This window comes from Dysidea avara, chromosome 2 (genome assembly GCF_963678975.1).
Source record: "Dysidea avara chromosome 2, odDysAvar1.4, whole genome shotgun sequence".
NCBI lineage: Eukaryota > Metazoa > Porifera > Demospongiae > Dictyoceratida > Dysideidae > Dysidea > Dysidea avara.
The window spans coordinates 31290377-31312934 of NC_089273.1; the positions used below are offsets into that span (position 1 = coordinate 31290377).

A 22558-nucleotide genomic window follows, 5' to 3' on the forward strand; every position below is an offset into this window, starting at 1 on the left:
ATAGACACCATGTCCAAGGGAACTAAGTGATTTAGTAACCCCGATGGCTCAAGGCTGCAGCATCCCGAGTCAAGTGAGGGCACTACTAAGGGCCTGAATATCTAAGGGCCTCACAAATGTAATGGCACAAATTGTGCAGTCGTGGAGTCAACAGTTCCAAGAGTTACAGCACTTTATTTGAGGTCATGCGTAAAAGCCGATATATCGGAATATGCATTTTCAGTGCTTTATTTATGATAATTACGTGGGGTTTAAGGGTTAACTAATAGTTTTAACTTATGAAACTTAATTAATTTTAAATTTGACATTATAAAATGGTGGGACAGTGATGTTCTATGAAACAACAGATCAACTTGACATGACTAAAAGTTGACACTCTGTTACAGACATTAACATATATAGGTTCAGAATTATTTATACTATATTAGAGCACGAAACACCCTAATACGACAGTTGTGTACAAAATACTTTTTAAAGTCACAACAAAGGAAAAACCGATTAAGATAACATTTGTTGCAGTATGGTGCGTGGGTGAATCACAGGCTACCGCTACTGTTACACATCAGTTGTAACCCATTTTACATTATGTAATTGACAAGCATCTGAATTATCCATGCAATACACTAATACAATATGGTGGGATCTCCATCTCCGAGCCGATTTGATCTCCATCTCCATGCCGATTTAATCACAAAGGTGTTCAGAAAAGTGAATTTGTTTGACTTTATATAGACTACTCTAGTAAAACTTACAGCTGTTAACAGAATACTCTAATAAAACAGTCACCTAGACAAACGTCATCACAACGAATAATCCATGTTACATTTTGCACACCGCTGTAGTTGTATCATGGACAACATGTACTTATACTGTGTACAAAACTGATGCTGCTGCTATGGTATAGTCTACTTTACTTATAACTTCACATCACCATGTGTGGCCACGCAACAACATGGAATCTGCCATGCAGCAAAAATACAGTTACATAAGTAAACCCTGGCCTACCCAGGCCTGGGCCCGGGTCTGGGTATCAGCAAAATCACACTAAATAATGGGACTGAGAAACTACTAGAAAGATCGATATACAGTGGAGAGCCAATTATCTGAACCCCAATTATCTGAACATTTGATTATCTGAATGCCAAATTGACTGATTAAGTAAAGTATTTTGTCAACAAGTGTATGCTTTAGTGGAATAACTGAGCATTGCTCTGTATATAAATGTAAGAAAGTTTGATTTTACATACTTTACTGTTATACGAACACCCTACCCCCACATTACTTTGGATAATCAACTCTCCACTGTTCTCTAATAGAGCAATCAATGTGTATTATACCGAGTTTTACAGTAAAGGTACAATGCATGTGGCTATGTGAATTTAAAGCTGCTGAAGGAGTTTGTGTGCACCAGGCGCAATATCAAAGTATGTAAATTCCAAAATTGTCATGAGAGAGCACACTTGCACACTATTGGCACAAATTCAACTAATGATTGTATCTGTACACTTCACTTGTCCCTGGCATCTTTGTTAGTCAAGTTACACCAATGGCAATGTGGCATTTACCACACATGTGTGTGCTGTACACCACATGTGGTACATGTTTACAACACTAGTCAGGCATTCCTTAAAACTAGAGTAACATTTTCAATAGTCAAACTGGCTGATAAATGCTATCAAGCGTACATAATAGAAACCAAGAGTGTCGAACAGTGAATTAGCCTGTGATTAATGATCGCATAAAGTAACATGAATATTTCAGTAATTGTTTGTTTATGCGAAATGGTAATTTGAAATGCGTACATGGTAATGAATCTTTGTTCGCCAGTTTTCCATGTTATTCAACCAAGTATTCAACAGTTATTGTACAAAGAAAGTGTAGTAAGGACCCAAGATAACTCCAGCTCTCTAAAACAATGGTTGCACAAACGAGCATGTTGTCATGCCTTTAGGGATCTGCTTGGCAGTTGCAGAACTTTAACATTAACCAATATCATGTTTTTACTTGGTTTAGTGGCCGAATTGGGTTAAACACAGCAACCCTTAATGGCAATGAAAACAAAAAGATTACTGAAATATCTGTGTTACTTTATGCAATCATTAATCACGGGGTAATACACCCGTTTGATACTCTTGGTTCTATTATATACTCTTGATGCTATTTGTATGTTCACTTTATCTGTTGTTGATTTTAAGCTGTAGGGTTTCACCACACCCTCCCTCCTTTGATGTCATTACTTTCAAACATGCTGTACCACAGAAGAGACATCAAATCATCATGCTGCACCCTTCTTAACTATATATGGTTTTTCACCATGTCCTCAATGTCATCACCTTCAAACATGCTGTACCACAGAGGAGACATCAAATCATCATGCTGCACCTATCTTTTATTCTAAATATAGTATTAGTTATAATATTATGCTATTAAATTAAGCGACAATCAGAATTTTATGTACTTGTAGCTGACCAAACTCGAATGAAATTTTGAACGTGGTACAGTCCAGTACACTATTGCTGAATGTAGTGTGAAGATGTTATGGCATCGATTCTTGAAGGTGGAACTCAGCTACAGAACATCATTTGTCCAACATATCTAGCTGTTGATCTGTACTGCTCTAGTAGAGCATATGTTGACTGACCTATCATTTGTTATATAATGCAGAATGTGACAACACATAAAACGCAGGTATGTCCCTCAAACACATGCAACAAAGCTGGACCACAAAAAGAGACCTACAAGGTATATCCAAGAGAGATGCGTGCCCCCACCCCAAAAATGCATGCAAGATTGAGATATTCTAATAGAACAGTCAGTCAAAAGTCAAATACTCTAATACTGTACAACAGTTACTGCAGATAACCGAATCCACCACGGCTAATGATGTGTGAGTAAAATTTGCATCTGCAGCACCATCCCATACTCTTACACCCCTGCTTTATATACCTCCCACCCTGGTGCACCCATGCACCTTTCCAAACCCTGGATCCACCCTTGACCTGTGTGGGCAAGACAAGGAAGGTGTGGTTATAGTTACAGGTGACAGCACTATAGGGTCCACCCACCTGTACTTTCAGCATCTCTTTGTTTTTCTATTAGAGTATCTCAATAGGTTTGACCTGGTGCTGAATCAATTATTCAGCTATTTAACTATTGGATCAGCATGATACAATTCAATTTGTTAACACACCATTCGAATATTCGTTAGCACTTTGTACACTGATCAAATGGACAAAGCCAGTCTTGAAACTTAAGATTGTGAACAAAGTGGCGTATTAAAATTCTATTGTAGAGGCGATAGAAATAGCTCTGAGGCTTTACCTTCTCCATAATAAAGGTTATTCAACAGAACATAGCTAGCTATATGCTTAAAGAATAAACAAATATTTGGTAAATTTGTTAATAGTAAATTGCTGTCTTCTTTCTACCTCTTGAACTCGCCCCCATTTAATTCCAACACTTATCTAGCTGCAAACCTTCTATTCCAGTCATCTTGTTTTCACTTCCGTTCAGTTGCCATGCTTTGTTCTGGTTTTCGGTGTTTAACTTTACACTCCCATTCTAGGCGAGATTCTAGGTCAGGTTTTGTAGAGTTGCTCTATACAATTTTTGGTCGTACAAATACATCGAGTTTGTATCGCATGAGTTAGGGGCATGAGGTCAAAGTTCCACCGTAGATTATAGAGGCACGTAAGTTCAACGTATCTAACACCTAGTTTAACACTTAGCACTGACATATAAACTGGTTGCTATGAACGTAAAATCGCGGTTAATAAACTAGTTGCTGGACGCTCAAACAGGTTATACAGGTGGGTGCTTAGTAATGTGTGATATGTTTGAACTGGTTGCCAAGAACTCAACTAATGTTGCTAAGACGGTGTTATTTAAAAAAAACGTAATGGTTATGAAGAGTTGCAGAAACAAACCCGTAGTTTTATTTAAAGTTCGGATATCGCTTCACCCAATACCGGTTAGTGTTCTGTTCTATACCTTGTAGTTTTGTGTGTGAATTAATTATTTATGACGTCACGCTTATATCAAGACACACGGTAGTGTGTCGTGCGGACCAAGAAGCCGGCGCGCAACACCCGTGAGTATATTGACAGGAAGAACGAAAACCCAATTTTCGCACCTCTGTAGCTCTGTGCTGCCTTGATGAAACAAGACGATTTTTGCTGTGGACACGCCCTCCAACTTCAGTAGTCCACATACCACATTTGAGTGAAATCGCTTCAAGCGTTCCCGAGATATGTGACTTCAAAAACTTCGCATTTCTTATTATCTTTAGTACTTGGTTGTATATTATTATTATTATTATTATTACTAGGACCGCGTCACATACAACCAAGTACATACACCAATGTTGCAACCTACCCATTGGGCAAGTATAAACAGTGCCATAGGCAGCACTCAGAGCAGTGTGTACCGGTGGAAATGATACATATGCATGCGTACACAGGCAAGGGAGTTTAACTGGTATTAGAAAACCACAATACTAAAACACAACCTACACAAAAACCAAAGCTATATTGAAAGTAGCTATATATTGTAGGTGTGACGTTTCTCTGAAGATGACTCAGCAGTGAAGTGAGGCTATGCAGAACAAGGGACATGGTGAAGGCACAATTAGCAATTAATCCCAATCAAGTCAATATGGCACAACAGACTCTGTTGTAACTAGAGGTCACTGGTGATGTGCCAGTATATCAGTGGTGTGGCATTGGCACAGTGATCACAGTCTATAATATTATGCATACAGCCATGCACAACATACAGGAGATAGTTACACATTGTTGTATATGCAGTACTGCATCGGCTTCTTGTTTAGCTATTACAGATTCACAGTAGAGTAGTAGTTAAGCCGAGTGGAAAATAATTCCAGCCGCTAGCAAGCCAGATAAAGGATGAAGATGCATAATACAACTACCGGTACAAGTATTACATTACTCCTTACCTTGTTGTTCCAGCTGGTTGTTTACGAGCGCATAAGCTGGTATCCCAACTGGTCATCAGCTGGTTGTTCACTGCATGACGCCTGGAGTGCATATCCTGCATACAATACACAGTTACAAACATTTAAACATACTTGTAATGTTGTTGTTGTTTACGTGTAAGGTGGCCTCTGGCTCTGCTGTAGTCACTCCGCGGACATTTACTAATCTTCTCCTTCGAGCAATCTGTAAATAAACAAGGATGTGGTGCCGGGCTTTATATAGAATTACATGTACAGTAAAGTCATCAGCACAAACAGGTGTACTTATTATACAGTTGTGCCTTCATTCACAGGTGAATCTATCTCCGCTTAGTTCATGTCTCCGTAGTTTTCTCAAACATTATTTATATATTTATTTCATTCATTATTAATGATGTAATTTTAACCGTATTTCGTATTATTCTTAGTACTTGATTGTATAACTAGTACTGAGTCACATACAACCAAGTACATACACCAATAAGAAAACCTACCCATAGGGCATCATAAACAGTGCCATAGCCAGCACTCAGAACAGGGTGTGTGCCATGGAAATAATACACATGCATACACAGGCAAGGGGACATTACTACTAAAACAATTAAAATGCAAATTACATAAAAACAAGTGAGCTATAGTGGTATTAATTGATTTGTTTATACTGTAGGTGTGAGATGTCTCTGAAGGTGACTCAGTCAAAAAAGTGATGATATGCATGACAAGGTGGTGAAGGCAAACACAATTTGCATTATGATCCCAAATCAATGCAATAATGGAACTGACTTAAAGGCCACTGGTAGCTAAGTGCTGGTACATCAGTGGTATGGTAATGTCACATTGATGTCTACACACTATGTGCATACACAACATACTGAGCCATAGATTGCATTCAGGAATGTATTATTGGCAACCCCAATGGTGGAAAATCATTGTATTAGCAAGCCAGGTGAAGGATGAAGCTGTCATGTAGAAACTTGGGACTCACTGTGGCACCTGGAAACAAGATTAAAACATTAAACTACAAACCATATGTAATCAAGCCAATGTGGCACAATAGTTTCTGTTGTAAATAGAGGCCGCTGGTATGTGCCAGTACATCAGGGGTGTGGCATTGGCACAGTGATCAGTCTATAATATACATACAACATGCATGAGATATTATTGTATATCAGAAATGCATCAGTTATCGATTGCAGGATCTATATTATTGGCAACAATAATAAAGGTGAAAGTAATTCCAGCTAGCAATCCAGATGGGATTAATTATAAATAGAACAGTCACAAGTTACGTACCTTGTAGCTAGCTGTGCTACAGCAAAACACTAAATAAACTAGTATTTAATTGTTTTTAAAAATAAAGTAGGGATCTATGCAATAAAAAGTAGTGAAACAAGAGATGAATGATGGTATTACAGCATAGCTCAGTGGGACAGTCCCTACTTTGGCACATTAGCTTAACAGGGGTGGATCTAGGATTTATAAAATGGGGGGGCTAACTCAAGGTACTAATCTCTTGGGTAGAGGTGTGTGAAGCACACCTTTCGCATGCTGGAATAGGGGGGTCTGGGGGTATGTCCCCCAGGAAATTTTTGAAAAATAGATGCTAAAATACTGTAATTTGGAGACATTACAGTATTTTAGGCATGGCTCTAAAATACTGTAATGTCTCCAAATTACAGTCTCCAATTTTTCACTTTCAACATTATTATTCCATCATGCATATAGGCATGGCTCTCTGAAGTATTTTGTTAATGGAAAAGCTTGGGTAGGTACTGACAACCAAGCACATGATGCACCCTCTCACAATTGCATAACAATAGATGCATGATGGAATAATAATGTTGAAAGTGGAAAATTTTGAAATTTGAATGATACGAGATTGAATCTGAGAGTATTTTCACTGGAAATTGTGTACCTGAATTAAGTATTACCATACATATTAACTGCACAAGTAGATGAATCAAGCCTTGTAAACAGACCAATGTACTTCATTGTATGTATAGATGCAGGCAGATTTGGAAAAATTCCATAACTATATTCTTCCAGTGAATGTTCTATTAGAGTAGTTAGGTGACTGCTCTATTAGAGTATCGCGATCTTGTACACCTCCAGTGCTGATCTGGGTCCTTGTTACATAAACTTTAGCATAAATCCACTGATAATACCTTGGAAGGATGTTTATAAGGTGGTTTTATGAGTATTTGTATTATTAGTGATCATATAATTGTGTTAAGACAAAATTTCATTATAATCCTCAGAATATTGATCGAGTAAAGCCTAAAAGTGAAGGGGGGGGGGGTTCAGCCCCCAAAGCCTGGATCTGCCTTTGAGCTATAACAATTATTTCGCTGAATGCCAAAGTAGGGACTTTCCCACTGAGCTATGCTGTAATACCATCTTGTTTCACTACTTTTTATTGCATAGATCCCTACTTCATTTATCAATTAACAATTGTTTTTAAAAATACTAGGTTTAATTAAATCAGCCACTGTATACATCCCTTCCACTTGTACGTTGCAAAGTACATACATATTGGTGTAAGATATAAAATTAATGACAAAAGTACACCATCGCCTTAAATTCCAACTAGCAAGGTATCCAATAAACACAGTATGAACATTTATTGCTTATAGTGGGTAATTGCATTTTATAGTGTTACTTAATAGCATCAATTTAGGTTAACAAAGTTTAAAACAGTACAGATTGTGGAGGTTGCATTGCTATATAGACCCCTTGGAATAGACCACTTTAGCAGAAGCCATGGAATGTTAATTGGATAATAAATTAGCTATTGCATAATCACTGGAGTACTATAGTGGATGGATTGCCTTCTTGAAAAATGCTAGTTTTTGGCCTATGCTTTGCCACAAGTCTATGAAACTAGTTTGATTAATGCATTTATGGTCTAGGGATAACTGACAAGAGCCTTGCTCATTACTTGTATGGGTGCACTCAGTGGTAATAATTTGTAGCATGGTAATAAACACTTCTTTATCATCCTGTTAAAGCCTTCTGAGGCATTGCAATTGCTGGTTTTACATTAGTAAGAGAAATCGTTAAGCACATAATAGCAGCGTAGCCACAATGCTTGCTACACTGTGATCATTTTGATATGAAAACTAGTCATCGAGTACCTGTAGTTCATCTTACACTATGACTTTTGACAAAATTTAACTTTTATTACTACTGACATTCACATTAGCATTGCCACAGAGCATTCAGGATAGCAAAATCAATTATAACAGTAAGTTACAGACCCCGGCAAAGTATCTAGTAACAGGGCAAAGTATCTAGTAACAGAATGGGAGTAAAGCATTATTAAACCTTTACTGCACTGTCATTAATGATTGATTATGGCTTGTAGGACTGGATACTGATACATCAGGATCTTTTCAGCAAGTGTTTCTGTGACTAACAGGCTTATTCTTCACCACAATATGTACTACATTCGTGAAGCCATATCTTCAACTATGAACATGTTATTGTCACTCTGTTTGTGCCAATTGGTGGTTGTATAGATTGTAAACGCTGTGTCCAAGTTTCAGTTCAATACAAGGAACTGTAAGTCTGTGAGAAACTTTGAAAAACATACAAATTTGTACGGTAACCAATGTATGGTTTAGAAAATATGTACTCCAGACATTGCCAATTCTTAATTAAATTCCTCATGCCTTTAAATAAAGCAACTTTGAACTCAAGCCATATAGCAGTATTTGTAGTCTCGCGTAGCCAGACCCTATTTCTCTCCATGGCGCTTATCGATTGGAAATTATAAGCGCCTGCTCCGAAAGGGTCTGGGGACTCTACAATAGAAAAGTTCTGCCAGCAAATCACCTCTGGATAGGTGAGCACTGATTGGACCACAGTTGACTTCATCCTCAGCTAAAGGCAAAACGTCAGCCTGTTCAGACTCTACAACCAAGGAATAAGAGCTATTAAATTTGTTTGTAACGAGCGTGATCATGTCTGAAATGTGAGGTAAAATATATAGTTTCGCCTCCAGACATGCAACTCGTAGAGAAACCAACAAATGTAGCTGGTAAACCAGGGAAGGTAAAAGTTATTATAGCTATGCATACTGTCATTTTCTCTGCTCAAGCTGTCTGCATGGAGGTGAGATTGAGCATATCTCCTCGCATATCAGACACTCATCACAAGCAAATTTAATAGCTCTTTTACCTTTGTTGTAGAGTCTGAACTGGGCCAACTGGCTGAAGTCTTGTCTTTAACTGAGGATGAAACCAACTGTGGTCATCCACACCTCTTCTGAAATTGGTCTAGGGCCAATCAACTCTCACCTATCCAGAGGTGATTTTGCTGGTAGAACTTTTCTATTGTAGAGTCCCAGACCCTTTCAGAGCAGGCGCTTATAATTTCCAATCGATAAGTGCCGTGTGGAGAAATAGGGTCTGGCTACGCGAGACTACAGTGTTTGTGCTGTGCTCTTTAAATAACAGCTAGTAGCTGGAAAATGTTAAAATATTTAGTTAAAGTGGCTAAACTGCTTAGGCATAGTCAATAAAGTTCAGTCAAAATTATTACTAAATTCAATCTCAGTTGGCTAAAAATGTTCCTGCCCCCAGACTCCTGCAGATAAAACTATGCTAGCTAGCCACTACCTGTACAACCATGCCACTTTACTTAGTTCCCCCTATTGATGCCCTTGTCGTAGCACCCCCCCTTCAAGAAATCCTAGATCCACCCCTGAGACTCACCAGAAGAAACATCCGGTGTTCTTTGTATAATGGTAGTTGTTGTTGTTGTTGTTGTTAAAGTAGTGGTTGCCATAACTTGTGTGGTAGAGGTTGGTGACACCAATGTTGAACTGTTCTTAGTTACTATAGCTACATGATGTGAGGTCATTATTCAAATAACATATCACCAAGTGGGGGTCAGCTTACCTGAAACACTGACTGTGAGCTGTAGAGGTGGGTCACTAGCACATGCCCCCCCTGAATAAAAGTTATTTTGGGCACTCATCAGAGTGCCATCTGAGAAACCTTTGTGTATATACAAATTTAACACTCAATCACCCTACACACCGTGACTATGCTCACTTGTCAGGTAAAATTGCTGGCCTGCCTCAAAAGATGATAGTAAAGTTGAACTTGGGGAGTTAGTTACTGCAATAGTTATATCGACTCCACTAGCAAAGCATACTCCTAAGTTATCGGTGTTCCCAGGAAAACTGCAGTTATTCAGGTGGTCCAAATTAGTCAATAACACAACATTTTCATAGTGGTCCTGTGGTTGTTCACTACTAGTATCAACTTGACAAAGAATAACGATGTTGTCTCCCAGCTCTACGATCAGTAAGCGACTGCAGCCGAAGCACAATAGCTAGTTTCATTCACAACACAAAAGGAATGTTTCTTACCCATTTGCTGTATTGCTTGATATCCAAAACCTGTCCCAAGTCAGCCGGTGATCAATCCCATATACTCGATTGCACAATAACGCAACTACTAGGATGATTGCGACTGCTGCACGACACGCCATTTCACTTAGCCGCAATTGATGACCGCGACACTTCCACTAATCCGCCTATATGGAGGTCAATTTTAATTAAGTGGTACGCGTGGCTGTATAGTTTAGCGTCACGGCAACTGCTAATCACAACATCTCAATACAGCTCGCAATACAAGAATGTGCTTTAAGTTAATATTCGGGGAAATCCGGAGGGATGATTTTAAATAACGCACAGTTGAAAAAGTTTCTTTTTGGTGACGCTTTGCCACCGAGGGCAAGACCGAGGGCCAAATATATAGAAATATTTGGACCCCCGGTACAAAATGATTGAAATATATGGACCCCCTCTGAAATATTTTATCCCCCCTACAAAATTTATTAGTAACATCATTTGCACGCATTCAAAGGGGGGTCCAGATATTTCAGTCCCCCCTATCTATATCCTTGCCTTTACCTGTTGCAGTCAGCTAACTACCACAGTCTCTATATACAGAAAAGTGACAAGTGTAATACCATATAAAGTGCAATTTAAGTTCCATTTTGTTATGGTACATACAGAATGATCAAGACACACGGTAGTGTGTCGTGCGGCCCAAGAAGCCGGCGCACCACACCGTGAGTATATTAACAGGAAGAAAGAAAACGCAATCTTCACACCTATGTATACGTAGCTATGTGATCCCTAATCCGATTTGACCAAAATTTTCTACAGACGTGCCGGCCAGTTAGGAGTGTCTACATTCCAAATTTGAAGAAAATCGCTCCAGCCGAATGGACAAAGTAGCTTTAACTCAGGAGAAACTTTCTCTGTTAGATGACCCTCAGGTAGAGCTCCCTCTTTTACGTAGTTGCCTAAGTAGTTGTAAAATTATTTACCTCCTTCATACTGTGCCTTTCACCATCCTGAAACCCTTTCTTCTTCAATTTGATCATAATCTTCGTTCCTGCCTTGGTAGGATTATGCAGTGCAGTCTTTTCGATACTTCTTGGAGACAGGCATCTTTGCCTTTTCGATTAGGAGGCCTGGGGTTACGTGAATCTGTTTTTTCTGCTTCACCTGCATTTTTGGGTTCATGTAACAGTGTTCGTGAATTAGCCTCCACCCTTCTTTCTGTTGATATTAATCAGCTCAGTTTCCCTAATGAGGAGGATGCTGCCACCTTACTTTCTGAATCGGGTATTTCCAGTGGTCATTTGCTTTTCTCAGCCTCTCAGAAGGACCTGCAAGCTACATTAGACAAACATTTATTTGATGACTTATTTGCATCCTTTGGCATTCGCGATCAAGCTCGTTTGACTGCTAGTCACACCCTTCTGGCACAAGTAGTGGCTGGCTCAAAGCTATTCCTCGAGTCAGTCTGGGTTTGGCTATCCCTGGGCCTGAATTTGTTATTGGATTACGTATATGGTTGGGTGTTCCTTTGTTTCCGCTCTCTCCTTTGTGTACCTGTCTTTCTACCATCGATAACTATGGTGACCATCTGTTAGGTTGCTCTCAAGGCCCAATGAGAATACGTCGTCATGATGCTCTGGTAAACATCATTTATAATGCCCTTTCACAGGATCACCCTGGGGTTCTTAGGGAACAGAGAGCTTCTTATGATGATGGGTTGCGTCCTGGCGATGTTATTCATCCTGACTTCCAGCATGGTCGTCCAGCTTACTTCGATGTCTCCATACGCTGCACCACTTAGCCTGCTTTTATCTCCTCCTGTGCTTCATGTGCTGGGGTGGCTGCTACTGCTGGAGAGGTTGCCAAGGATGAGAAGCATTTGGCAGCTGTGGAGAAGGTGGGGTCAGATTTCATTCCATTAGTTGTGGAAACATTTGGAGTTTGGACACCTTTTGCTCTAAAAACTTTACAGAATATAGCTGACCGTACCACTCCTCGCAGCGGTGTCCCTCGGAAAGTTGCTAGAAAGAAGTTACTACAACAACTGTCTGTGCAACTGTGGTCCAACAATACTAAGATGATCTTGAGGTACTGGGCCCTTCAGGGCTCGGATGATGATAATCCCATTTTCCCCTAGTAATAGTTTTCCCCCTGCAGCTAGCTGTAGTTTATGTAGTTGTAATAGTTGTTTGTAATTGTAATCTGTGCTCTTTCCGAGATACGAGCGAACAAAGTTTCATTTTAATTTCTTCGTTTTTTTCTTCTTCATCTTCATTTCGCACACTTTGCAAAATCCGCCATAAAACACGAATGCGTACTCAGATCGGGCTGCACTTTGGCACACTTAAAGGGCTCATTAAGGCGGATCTCCGTACCGACTTTGGTAGGAATCCGATAAACGTTCACGGAGTTATTAACGATTATTTGCGTAAAATAATGTTGAAGGTCTGTCACACCTACACTGGGCTACAGGGTAAACGCCTTGGAGGAATGAGTTGAAAACTGATATGTAGATGGGGTAACCATTGTAGGAGTGCCTTTTTTCGGTTTGAAAGGAATCGAGATAAAGACCATGGAGATATGACACAAAACCCAACTTGTGTCAAAATTACGCAATCGATTTTTATGAATAAAAATACTATTAGTTTTCACGTGTACCAGGCGAACCGCTTAGAGCAATGAGCTGAAAATCAGTATGTAACTGGAATAATCATCATAGAAAGTCCTTACAGTAGTACAGGAGAATCGGATTACAAACCACTGAGTTATGATTCGAAACGCAACTACATGTAACAAATGCGAGATCGAAATACTCTAATAGAACAGTCACCCTAATAAAGCATTCAGCTACGTTTATAACTTACTCCATTATAGAAATTATATTACATTGCAAGTTATTCTGTGGGGAATTCAGCTACAAACAGTTAATCTGATAGACAATTCAGCTACAAGAAAGTCACCCTGTAGAGAGTTCATCTTGAAACAAATCACCCTGTAGAGAGATCAGCTAGAAGAAGTCACCTTGTAGAGAGTTCAGCTACAGAGAAACTATCATGTAGAGAGTTCAGCTGCAAGCAAATCACCCTGTACAGAGTTCAGCTACGAACAGATCACCCTGTAGAGAGTTCAGCTACAAACAAATCACCTTGTAGAGAGATCAGCTAGAAGAAATCGCCTTGTAGAGAGTTCAGCTACAAAGAAACAATCATGTAGAGAGTTCAGCTGCAAAAAAAAATCTATTGCCCTGTATAGACATTTCAAGGTCCCCAGTAGAGAGATCAGCTGCAAACAAGTTATCCGTAGGGAATAATTGACATGTAATAACTTTATGTATTATAATATAATTTGTACATTTACTGATAAAATCTGAATTAGCTAAAGTATTTATAATCTGCTTCATCTTTTTCTTCTTCCTGTGGTAAAGAGAAAAAGATAGGTTAAAAAAGCCCCAAAGCCGGCCATAGGCCGGCTTTGGGTATACAAATACAAAAAGAAGTGAAATCTAATCCAAAACAGCCAATCTGTAAAAAAGAGTGCGGCCCTCAGAAAGGCTATGGTGAAAAAAGATGTGAAATCCAAGGTGGCAGCCAAGAAATAGCTTTGATGGTAGGTTAATGGTAAAAATTTTAATAACAACAATTCAGGTGAATTTTGTGCCACTTCCATAGACTTTCTCAGGGCTGCACTCTTTTTTACAGCTTGGCTGTTTCGGATTAGATAGATATATACATGTACATGTATGACTGGTCCATTATGGTATTTATCGGCACATAGTGCATTGAAAAGGGTATCACAGCTGCTATAGCAATTGCGCCAATGATTGCTTTCATTTAATTGCTTCTATATAATATATGGAGTTATTGTGAAAAAGTGATTCAAGAAAAATATGTTCCAGCATTGCACCCTCGTCTGTTATCAAACATTATCTAACTTCTAATCTCTATAATTATGTGGGACAATTCATTGCATAATATCACTGGCAAGGTCCATTAAAACATGGGTACATTATAAATTTGCATGATAAATTTATGATAACGACTTGCAGGTTTGTAGTACTGAAAGCGTATATCTCTTATATACTGTAGTATGCAGCAATTTTGATCACCTGAAAACTATTGCATTGACGAGATAATTTGTGTGTGAACGTCATTGGCATTAATTGGCTACTGCCAAATCTGGTCGGTAGAATTGATTTGGTATCTGTATTTCACCAGACCCTTACATTTTGCAAAGGGCAATGCCAGAGTATTTTTTATTAACATGTTTATGACTCCCTGTATTCACAGGCTTTAGCCTTCTCACATGTCCCTAGTGGGATAGCATTCACAGATTCACAGATTAACAAGGGAAGGAACTAGACTACATATGTATGCTGAAATTGAATCTACTCATCTTAAGCTGTGCTATCACATTATGTGCCAAGCTTTCTACTGTACCAATTGCTTAGAAGTGATAAAATTCTCTATTATAATTATCTAATCAAAAACAGCCAAGCTGTAAAAAATGATGCTGCCCCTAAATGGCCATGGTGAAAAAAGATGTGAAATCCAAGGTGGTAGCCAAGAAATGGCTGTGATGGTAGGTTAATGGTAACAATTTTAATAACGACAATTCAGGTGAATTTTGTGCCAATTGACCAAGCGGCACCAAAATTCAACTGAATTGTCGTTATTAAAATTTTTACCATTAACCTACCATCACAGCCATTTCTTGGCCGCCACCTTGGATTTCACATATTTTTCACCATGGCCATTTAGAGGCTGTACCTTTTTTTACAGCTTGGCTTGTTTTGATTAGATATCACTTCTTTTTGTATTTATAATACCCCAAAGCCGGCCTATGGCTGGCTTTGGGGCTTTTTTAACCTATCCTTTTTCTTTACCACAGGAAGAATAAAAAGACAAAGCAGATTTTTAATACTTCATGCCTAATCCATGTCTTAATGGTGGAAACTGTGTAAATATCACTGGTGGCTACATGTGTGATTGTGTAGCAGGATTTACTGGTGTTAACTGTACTACAGATATTGATGAGTGTGATTCTGATCCTTGTGATAATAATGGAACTTGTATTGATGAAGTTAATGGCTATACATGCAATTGTAGAGCAGGATTTACTGCATCAGCAATTTCTAGCTCAATTTTAGCTGTGATTTGATTGTTGCTAATATCAAGAGACAGCAAAGATGATATACATCTCAATGCATTGGCAATTTTCTTAATTCCTAATTCTTGTATATTGTTGCTAATATCAAGAGACAGCAAAGATAATATATATCTCAATGCATTGGCAATTTGTTTGATTCCTAATTCTTGTATAATTATTACTATTGTTCAAAGCAAATGTTGGAGAGATGGATTGTTTTTGATAGCAGATGCAAGTGCTTCATCAGCTATTTAATTGCAAGAAATATCCAAGCACTTCAACATTTATAGCTTCATTACACTTGAAGTAATCTTCATAAGGCAAAGTCTACAATTTGATAGATTCAAATGTTGTAACATTATATTGCTCTCAATAACATCTGATATATCATCTGCCAAGCATCGACCATTCGCAGTGCTGCTTAGATCTAAATGCCTTAAACAACCAAATAGTTTTAGGTATGGCACAATTTTGCTAAATGACTGTAGTTTAAACACACAATGACTCAATAATAAATGTGTTATTATTTTGTTGCTATGAAATACTTTATCCAGTTCAATGGCAGCCATTTTGACTAGAAAACTGTAACTAACATCAAAATAAGATAAACACATTTTATTTTGTAAGGCTTTGAAAACTGCAACAAGGCTAGCAGCATCAATGAGATATGTTGAGATGCCTCAGTTTTACATTTGCTCTAATTACTTGCACTAAAGTGTCTGCATTTACAATTGTATTCCCACTGATCTTTAGGTGACAGTATTCAATATTGACATACTGTAGTATGCTTATCTTGATAAACCCATTCAAAATTTGAAGAAATCCAGACTCTGATAAGTAGCAATATGATAAATGCAATGTATTCTAACTGTGAGTGATCAACAATTGATGCTATGATACCTTCTGTAGAAGGTGTGATGATGTTTGAGCTCAAATTCAGGCATTTCAATGCAGATTTTTGTCTAACAGCTGAACGTATAATCGAACTTGTATCTGGTCTTCAGCAGTTGTGAAGGTGTAACTCTCTTATTGCATGATTACTATAAATAACATCTCCAATCTTTGTGAATGCCTGTTGTGTGATGCAGTTGTTGCCGAGGTTAAGGTACACTAAAGAATTGATTTTTATGAATGCATCAGCTATACAACCGCATGATCTCATAAACTGCAATCATTAAATGTTCCAACATGTTATTGCTGATAACTGAAGTTATTTCACCAGCAGATATAGTGTCTATTGTATTAAAACTCATATCCAAATACTATACAACATTGGAATACCTTGACATATCAAATTGTAGTTTAGAAGAAACTAGACTGTTATCTTTACTTGCTTCTATTCAAAATACTATTTTCTTGCAACATTTACGCTTAAATTCAACTAAGGTTACTACACAATTGGCAGAGGTAGTAGCAGGAATTCCTTGCAATAGTTATAAATATATGAACTATCTCAGTTTGCAAAAATGTGAATTGTCAGCATCTCAAATAAAAAGTATTGCTAAAGCGCTTAAAAAAGTGCCAAGTCTTGCTGAACTCACTACAAGGTGATTTGTTTGTAGCTGATCTCTCTACAGGGTGATTTGTTTGTAGCTGAACTCTCTGCAGGGTGATTTGCTTACAACTGAATTCCCTATATTGTGTCTAGTTTCTAGCTGATCTCTCTACAAGGTGATTTGTTTGTAGCTGAACTCTCTACACGGTGATTTGTTCCTAGCTGATATCTCTACAGGATGGTTTCTTTGTCACTGAACTCTCTACAAGGTGAGTTGTTTCTAGCTGATCTCTCTACAGGGTGATTTGTTTCTAGCTGATCTCTCTACAGGATAGTTTCTTTGTCACTGAACTCTCTACAAGGTGACTTGTTTCTAACTGATCTCTCTACAAGGTGACTTCCTCTAGCTGATCTCTCTACAGGTCGATATGTGAACTCTCTACAGGGTGATTTGTTTGCAGCTGAACTCTCTACAGGGTGATTTGTTTGTAGTTGATCTCTGTACTGTACAGGATGGTTTCTTTGTCACTGAACTTCTCTACGAGGTGACTTGTTTCTAGCTGATCTCTCTACAAGGTGACTTCCTCTAGCTGATCTCTCTACACTGAAGGTGACTTGTATCTAGCTGAACTATCTACAGGATGATCTGTTTGTAGCTGAAATCTCTACAGGGTGACTTGTTTCTAGCTGATCTCTCTATAGGGTAACTTGTTTCTAGCTAAACTCTCTACAGAGTGGGTTTTTTTGTAGCTGAACTCTCTACAAGGTTATTTCTTCTAGCTGATCTATCTATACGGTGACCTTAGGGTGACTTTTATCTAGCTGAACACTCTACAGGGTGAGTTGTGTGTATAACTGAACTCTCTACAGGGTGATTTATTTGCAACCGAACTCTCTACAGGGTGATTTATTTGTAGCTGAACTCTATGCAAGGTGATTTGTTTGTAACTGAACTCTCTTGTTTCAAACTCATCTCACTGTAGGGTAACTTGTTTGTAGCTGAACTCTCGGGTGGTTCTATGTGTATCTTGTCCTTACAATACATCATCATTACATCATTGTGTAGTATATACTACAGTAGTAGGGAATATGTAGTTAATAGTAACACTGGTAATATGGTAACATGGGTAGCACCAGTAACATGAGTAGTACTGGTATCATGGGTAGCACTGGTAACATGGGTAGCACTGGTAACATGGGTAGCACTGGTAGCATGTGTAGCACTGGTAGCACTGGTAACATGGGTAGCACTGGTAACATGGGTAGCACTGGTAGCATGGGTAGCACTGGTAACATTGGTAGCATGGGTAGCACTGGTAACATGGGTAGCACTGGTAGCATGGGTAGCACTGGTAACATGGGTAGCATGGGTAGCACTGGTAGCATGGGTAGCACTGGTAACATGGGTAGCACTGGTAGCATGGGTAGCATGGGTAGCACTGGTAACATGGGTAGCACTGGTAACATGGGTAGCACTGGTAACATGGGTAGCATTGTTAGCATGGGTAGCACTAGTAACATGGGTAGCATGGGTTGCACTGGTAACAGGGGTGGCACTGGTAACATGAGTAGCACTGGTAGCATGGGTAGCACTAGTAACATGAGTAGAACTGGTAGCGTGGGTAGCACTGGTAACATGGGTAGCACTGGTAGCATGGGTAGCACTGGTAACATGGGTAGCACTGGTAGCATGGGTAGCACTGGTAACATTGGTAACATGGGTTGCACTGGTAACATGGTAACATGGGTAGCACTGGTAATTAACATGGGTAGCACTGATAGCATGTACGCAGCAGTACTGTAATTATCACACAGCAGTACTGGTACATTATCCCTTGTAAAGCAAGTTTAATTCAAGACTTTAGCCAGTGTTCACTTCATGGGTAGCACTGTTTGGACACACATGCCAATAGACACCACTTTCCCAGTCTCAGGTTATAGCTCATTGTAAAAGAAAAGTTTTTAACAACTGTAGCAGAGAGAACTGTGTTACGCCATCGTGAACCGACTTTTACTTTAAGGCATTACTAATGTCCATTTGATCCCATTGGGGTTGAAATAGCTCAAATACATGAGAAGTTATAATCAGTCAAACTGAAGGGTATAAAGGTCCAGTCCTTGCAGATTCGATCATATATACACTTTATGTACTGTTATGGTATACCAAGAGTCCATAATCTAATACAGCATTTCTCCATCAACAAGAGTCCATTGAGCTAATTAGAAGTGCTGATTGTTACCATATTACCACATTTTATTTATATTCATTCCAAAGAAGCCTTGTATTAAAGGGAGTCAAAGAGCTTAAAGGGTTGTCAGGGCTGCTTGCCAGCTGGAGGGCAGCCATTCAAAGACATTGGAATGTAATAAGATGGTTTGGTGGTAACCATTGGTTAATTAATTGATAGTTTGGTAGTGACCACAGACCAAACTCCAGCAGACAGTGGGGTAATCTACTTGTATTGAAGTGCAAAGTGCTCTTATTACAGTAGTATCATTGAGTACCATCATTTAACAGGTATATAGTGAGTAAGTGACTGCATTTATACATACTCTAATGGATGATTCGAAGTCACAGATTATCCAATTATGAACAGGGCTTGGCCCCAGCAGGTTTAGATAAACAAGGTCCCACTGTAGATAAAATGTGGTCATACAGGACAGAGTAGACATCTCTTCTTTCATAGACTTTTGATGAATACACATGTGATACACACACTTGATTTGTACATACATTAATGATACACACTTCATGTACTTACGAGGAGTACCTTAGTGATACACATGTGATGTACTTATGATGTGAACCTTAATGATACACTTGTGATACACACTTCAAGTACTCACGATGTGTACCTTAGTGATACACATGTGATGTACTCATGATGTGCACCTTAATGATACACTTGTAATACACACTTCAAGTACTCATGATGTGTACTTTAGTGGTACACATGCAATGTACTCATGATGTGCACCTCAATGATGCACTTGTGATCACACAATTCATGATGTGTACCTTAATGATGTACTCATGATGTGTACCTTAGTGGTACACTTGTGATACATACTTCAAGTACTCATGATGTGTACCTTAGTGATGCATACATGATGTACTCATGATGTGCACCTCAATGATACACTTGTGACCACACAATTCATGATGTGTACCTTAACGATGTACTCATGATGTGTACCTCAGTGATACAAATGTGATGTACTCAAGCTGTGCACCTTAATGATACACTTGTGATGCACACTTTAAGTACTCATGATATGTACCTTAGATGATACACATGTTATGTACTCACGAGATGTCTATGGTGCATTCATTGTAAGTTTTAGAAAACCACAATATTTGTAACTTTCCTTTTTTTTGTCTACAACTTTGCATTCTGCTTTGCAAGTATATGTAACCAGATCTGTGATTAGGAGTCTTATAGCCTTTCCAATTGTGAATGCATCAAGTAAAAATGGAACCTTAGACACACTTAAAAAAAACCTTTTACTTTAGACTCATGTTGTGCAATGCATTGACTGTTCAAATGCCAAATATGGTAAGGATATGAGGTATAGAACCCATAGTTTTTCAGCCCATAACTGAAAGGACACACACGTCATTAATAGATGACAATTGTATACGTACATACAGTTATAATAAAAATGAAAGCCAACGTTTGTTTGAAATAAAAGTAGTGTACATGTGTTTAAGATTAGCAAGTTTGGTTGCTGATATTTGTTTGGTACAATTTTTTTTCCTTGTAGGTATCATCTTCAGTGCATAACACATTTTCATCAATACTTCGATCACTTTGCAGGTGTATAGTAGAATTGGTATAGCTTCCAGTATAGCAGAGCTTCCGTACTTTGCTGACAACCTTTCCAGTTGCTGAATTTTTTACAAACAGGAAGTCATAGAGGCTATGAATACCCAAAAATTTGGAGTATTTTGATAGCTTATTTCGCCAGTCTGACACAATACTACCATCATCAACAATAACTTTGGCATAAGGAAGGATTACTTTTTGTAGCTCTTCTGTAGTAAATACATCACTTTTATTGTATGTTTTTGAAATTTTTGAAAACAACAAATCAGGAACAAATTTGGTGTGACCTGGAATCATGAATGATACACGAATAAAATCTAGTTTACCTTGCTGAATCATTTCCATAGCCCAAGCCATTGTAAAACAGTTTTTATTAGTGCTAGAAGCATTATCCAAAAACAAATGTACCCGACGCACAAAATCTGGTAAGCCAGCAAGGTAATGAGTGAGATAGGAAACTGTATGGTCTGTATTCTTTGGACTAATTCTTTCATCAAACAAGTACACAGCAGCTTTATTGGTGGCATGATTGACAATGCCAAACACATCGTGGTTAAGTTTCTGAAAATAGTAGGTGCTACCAGGCTGAGGTGACTCACCCCAGTAAGGAACTAGCTTTCCCATTTGGTAGTCTGCACTTACAACAAGGTTAAATTTGTGCTTCAATGTTGCTAATTCCCTATCCTCAGTTTCTGTAAGGCAAGGCTTCTCAACAAACTCTAAAATTCTTTCCCACTCATCAGCGCACTGTACAGTGACTTTCTGATAGTAGTCGTGTGCTCCTTTGGCTTCTTCACGATGCATCTCTAGTGAATGTTTCATACCACTTAATTCATCTTCCAAGTGCTTCAGATCATCAGGCAAGGTATCAGAAGATTGTTTCTTACGATTTATGGTAGTCTGTTGTGACAAAATCGTTGTCTTCATTTCTGCACAAGTATCACAATAGTCTTCTTGATGCAGACATACTGCATGTTTAGGTTGATGCTTCTTAAGCCAGTTATGGGATGAAGCATTGGAACACTCTCCTTTGCCAGCCTCATGTTGTGATCGGTTGAATTCTCCTACAACTGATCGTCTAGCATGTTCTTCATAGTTGGCAATACCAGTTTTAGGAGTTTGTATTGTAGAAAAATTTGGAAGAAAGTAAAATGTTGGACCAGTAGAGTCTGCACTACGGCCATTCGGCTGACTGTTAACATCAACAAATTCTAGAAAATCATTCATAACACATGTCTTGGTATAATTAGATACTTTCCACTGTTTCCGTGTCTTGAATGGGGAGTTCTAACATCAACTGTGGCAGATGGATCAAGAAACCTCCACCATTTCTTAAAACTAACATCTAAACCTTCTGGAATCACAACATACTCACCAAGATGTTCCTTTTCAACTTCACCTTTTGACATACTCTGAAATGGCTCCTTAAACTGTTTTCTCTTTATAACTCTTTGACGAGCAATCCTTTGCTTGGATATCCCAAAGGCGATTCTAACACATGCACAACAGAAAAGATAGTTCCCCATGGCGTCAAACATTTTCTCTCTTAACCAGTCATTCTGGCGCTTCACATCCCGATAATGTGTACCAGGCTTTTTGGGGTTGGGATTAACCTTCTTCTTTTTCTTTAGTTCAGTGCCTTGATGAACTAACTGCTTAAATATATCGGCGTATCGGAGAAGAACAGGCTCACATTTTGAACAAACACTTTGCGTAGTAGTTCCCGCACTGTCGTCAAGGCTGGTCCCACTGGTGTC

At 38.6% G+C, this 22558-nt stretch overlaps 1 protein-coding gene across 4 annotated transcripts in view; it reads right to left on the reverse strand.

Annotated features, from left to right (window-relative positions):
* Positions 1–10680, reverse strand: part of LOC136247066 (mucin-22-like) — a 31983-nt gene extending 21303 nt beyond the window's left edge. The window contains exons 1-4 of one of the 4 annotated variants that reach the window (XR_010697059.1): positions 10350–10680; positions 10030–10292; positions 9874–9972; positions 9688–9816 (exon numbers count right to left, since the gene is read on the reverse strand). Coding sequence is in view for 3 of the 4 variants with exons in the window: in XM_066038678.1 (XP_065894750.1) it covers positions 9688–9816; positions 9874–9972; positions 10030–10292; positions 10350–10471 (613 nt within the window). In the remaining variant the exon portion in view is untranslated. The remainder of the gene's footprint in view (positions 1–9687; positions 9817–9873; positions 9973–10029; positions 10293–10349) is intronic. The other 3 variants (XM_066038678.1, XM_066038679.1, XM_066038677.1) reach the window with 3 other exon arrangements.
* Between the last annotated feature and the right edge of the window lie 11878 nt (positions 10681–22558).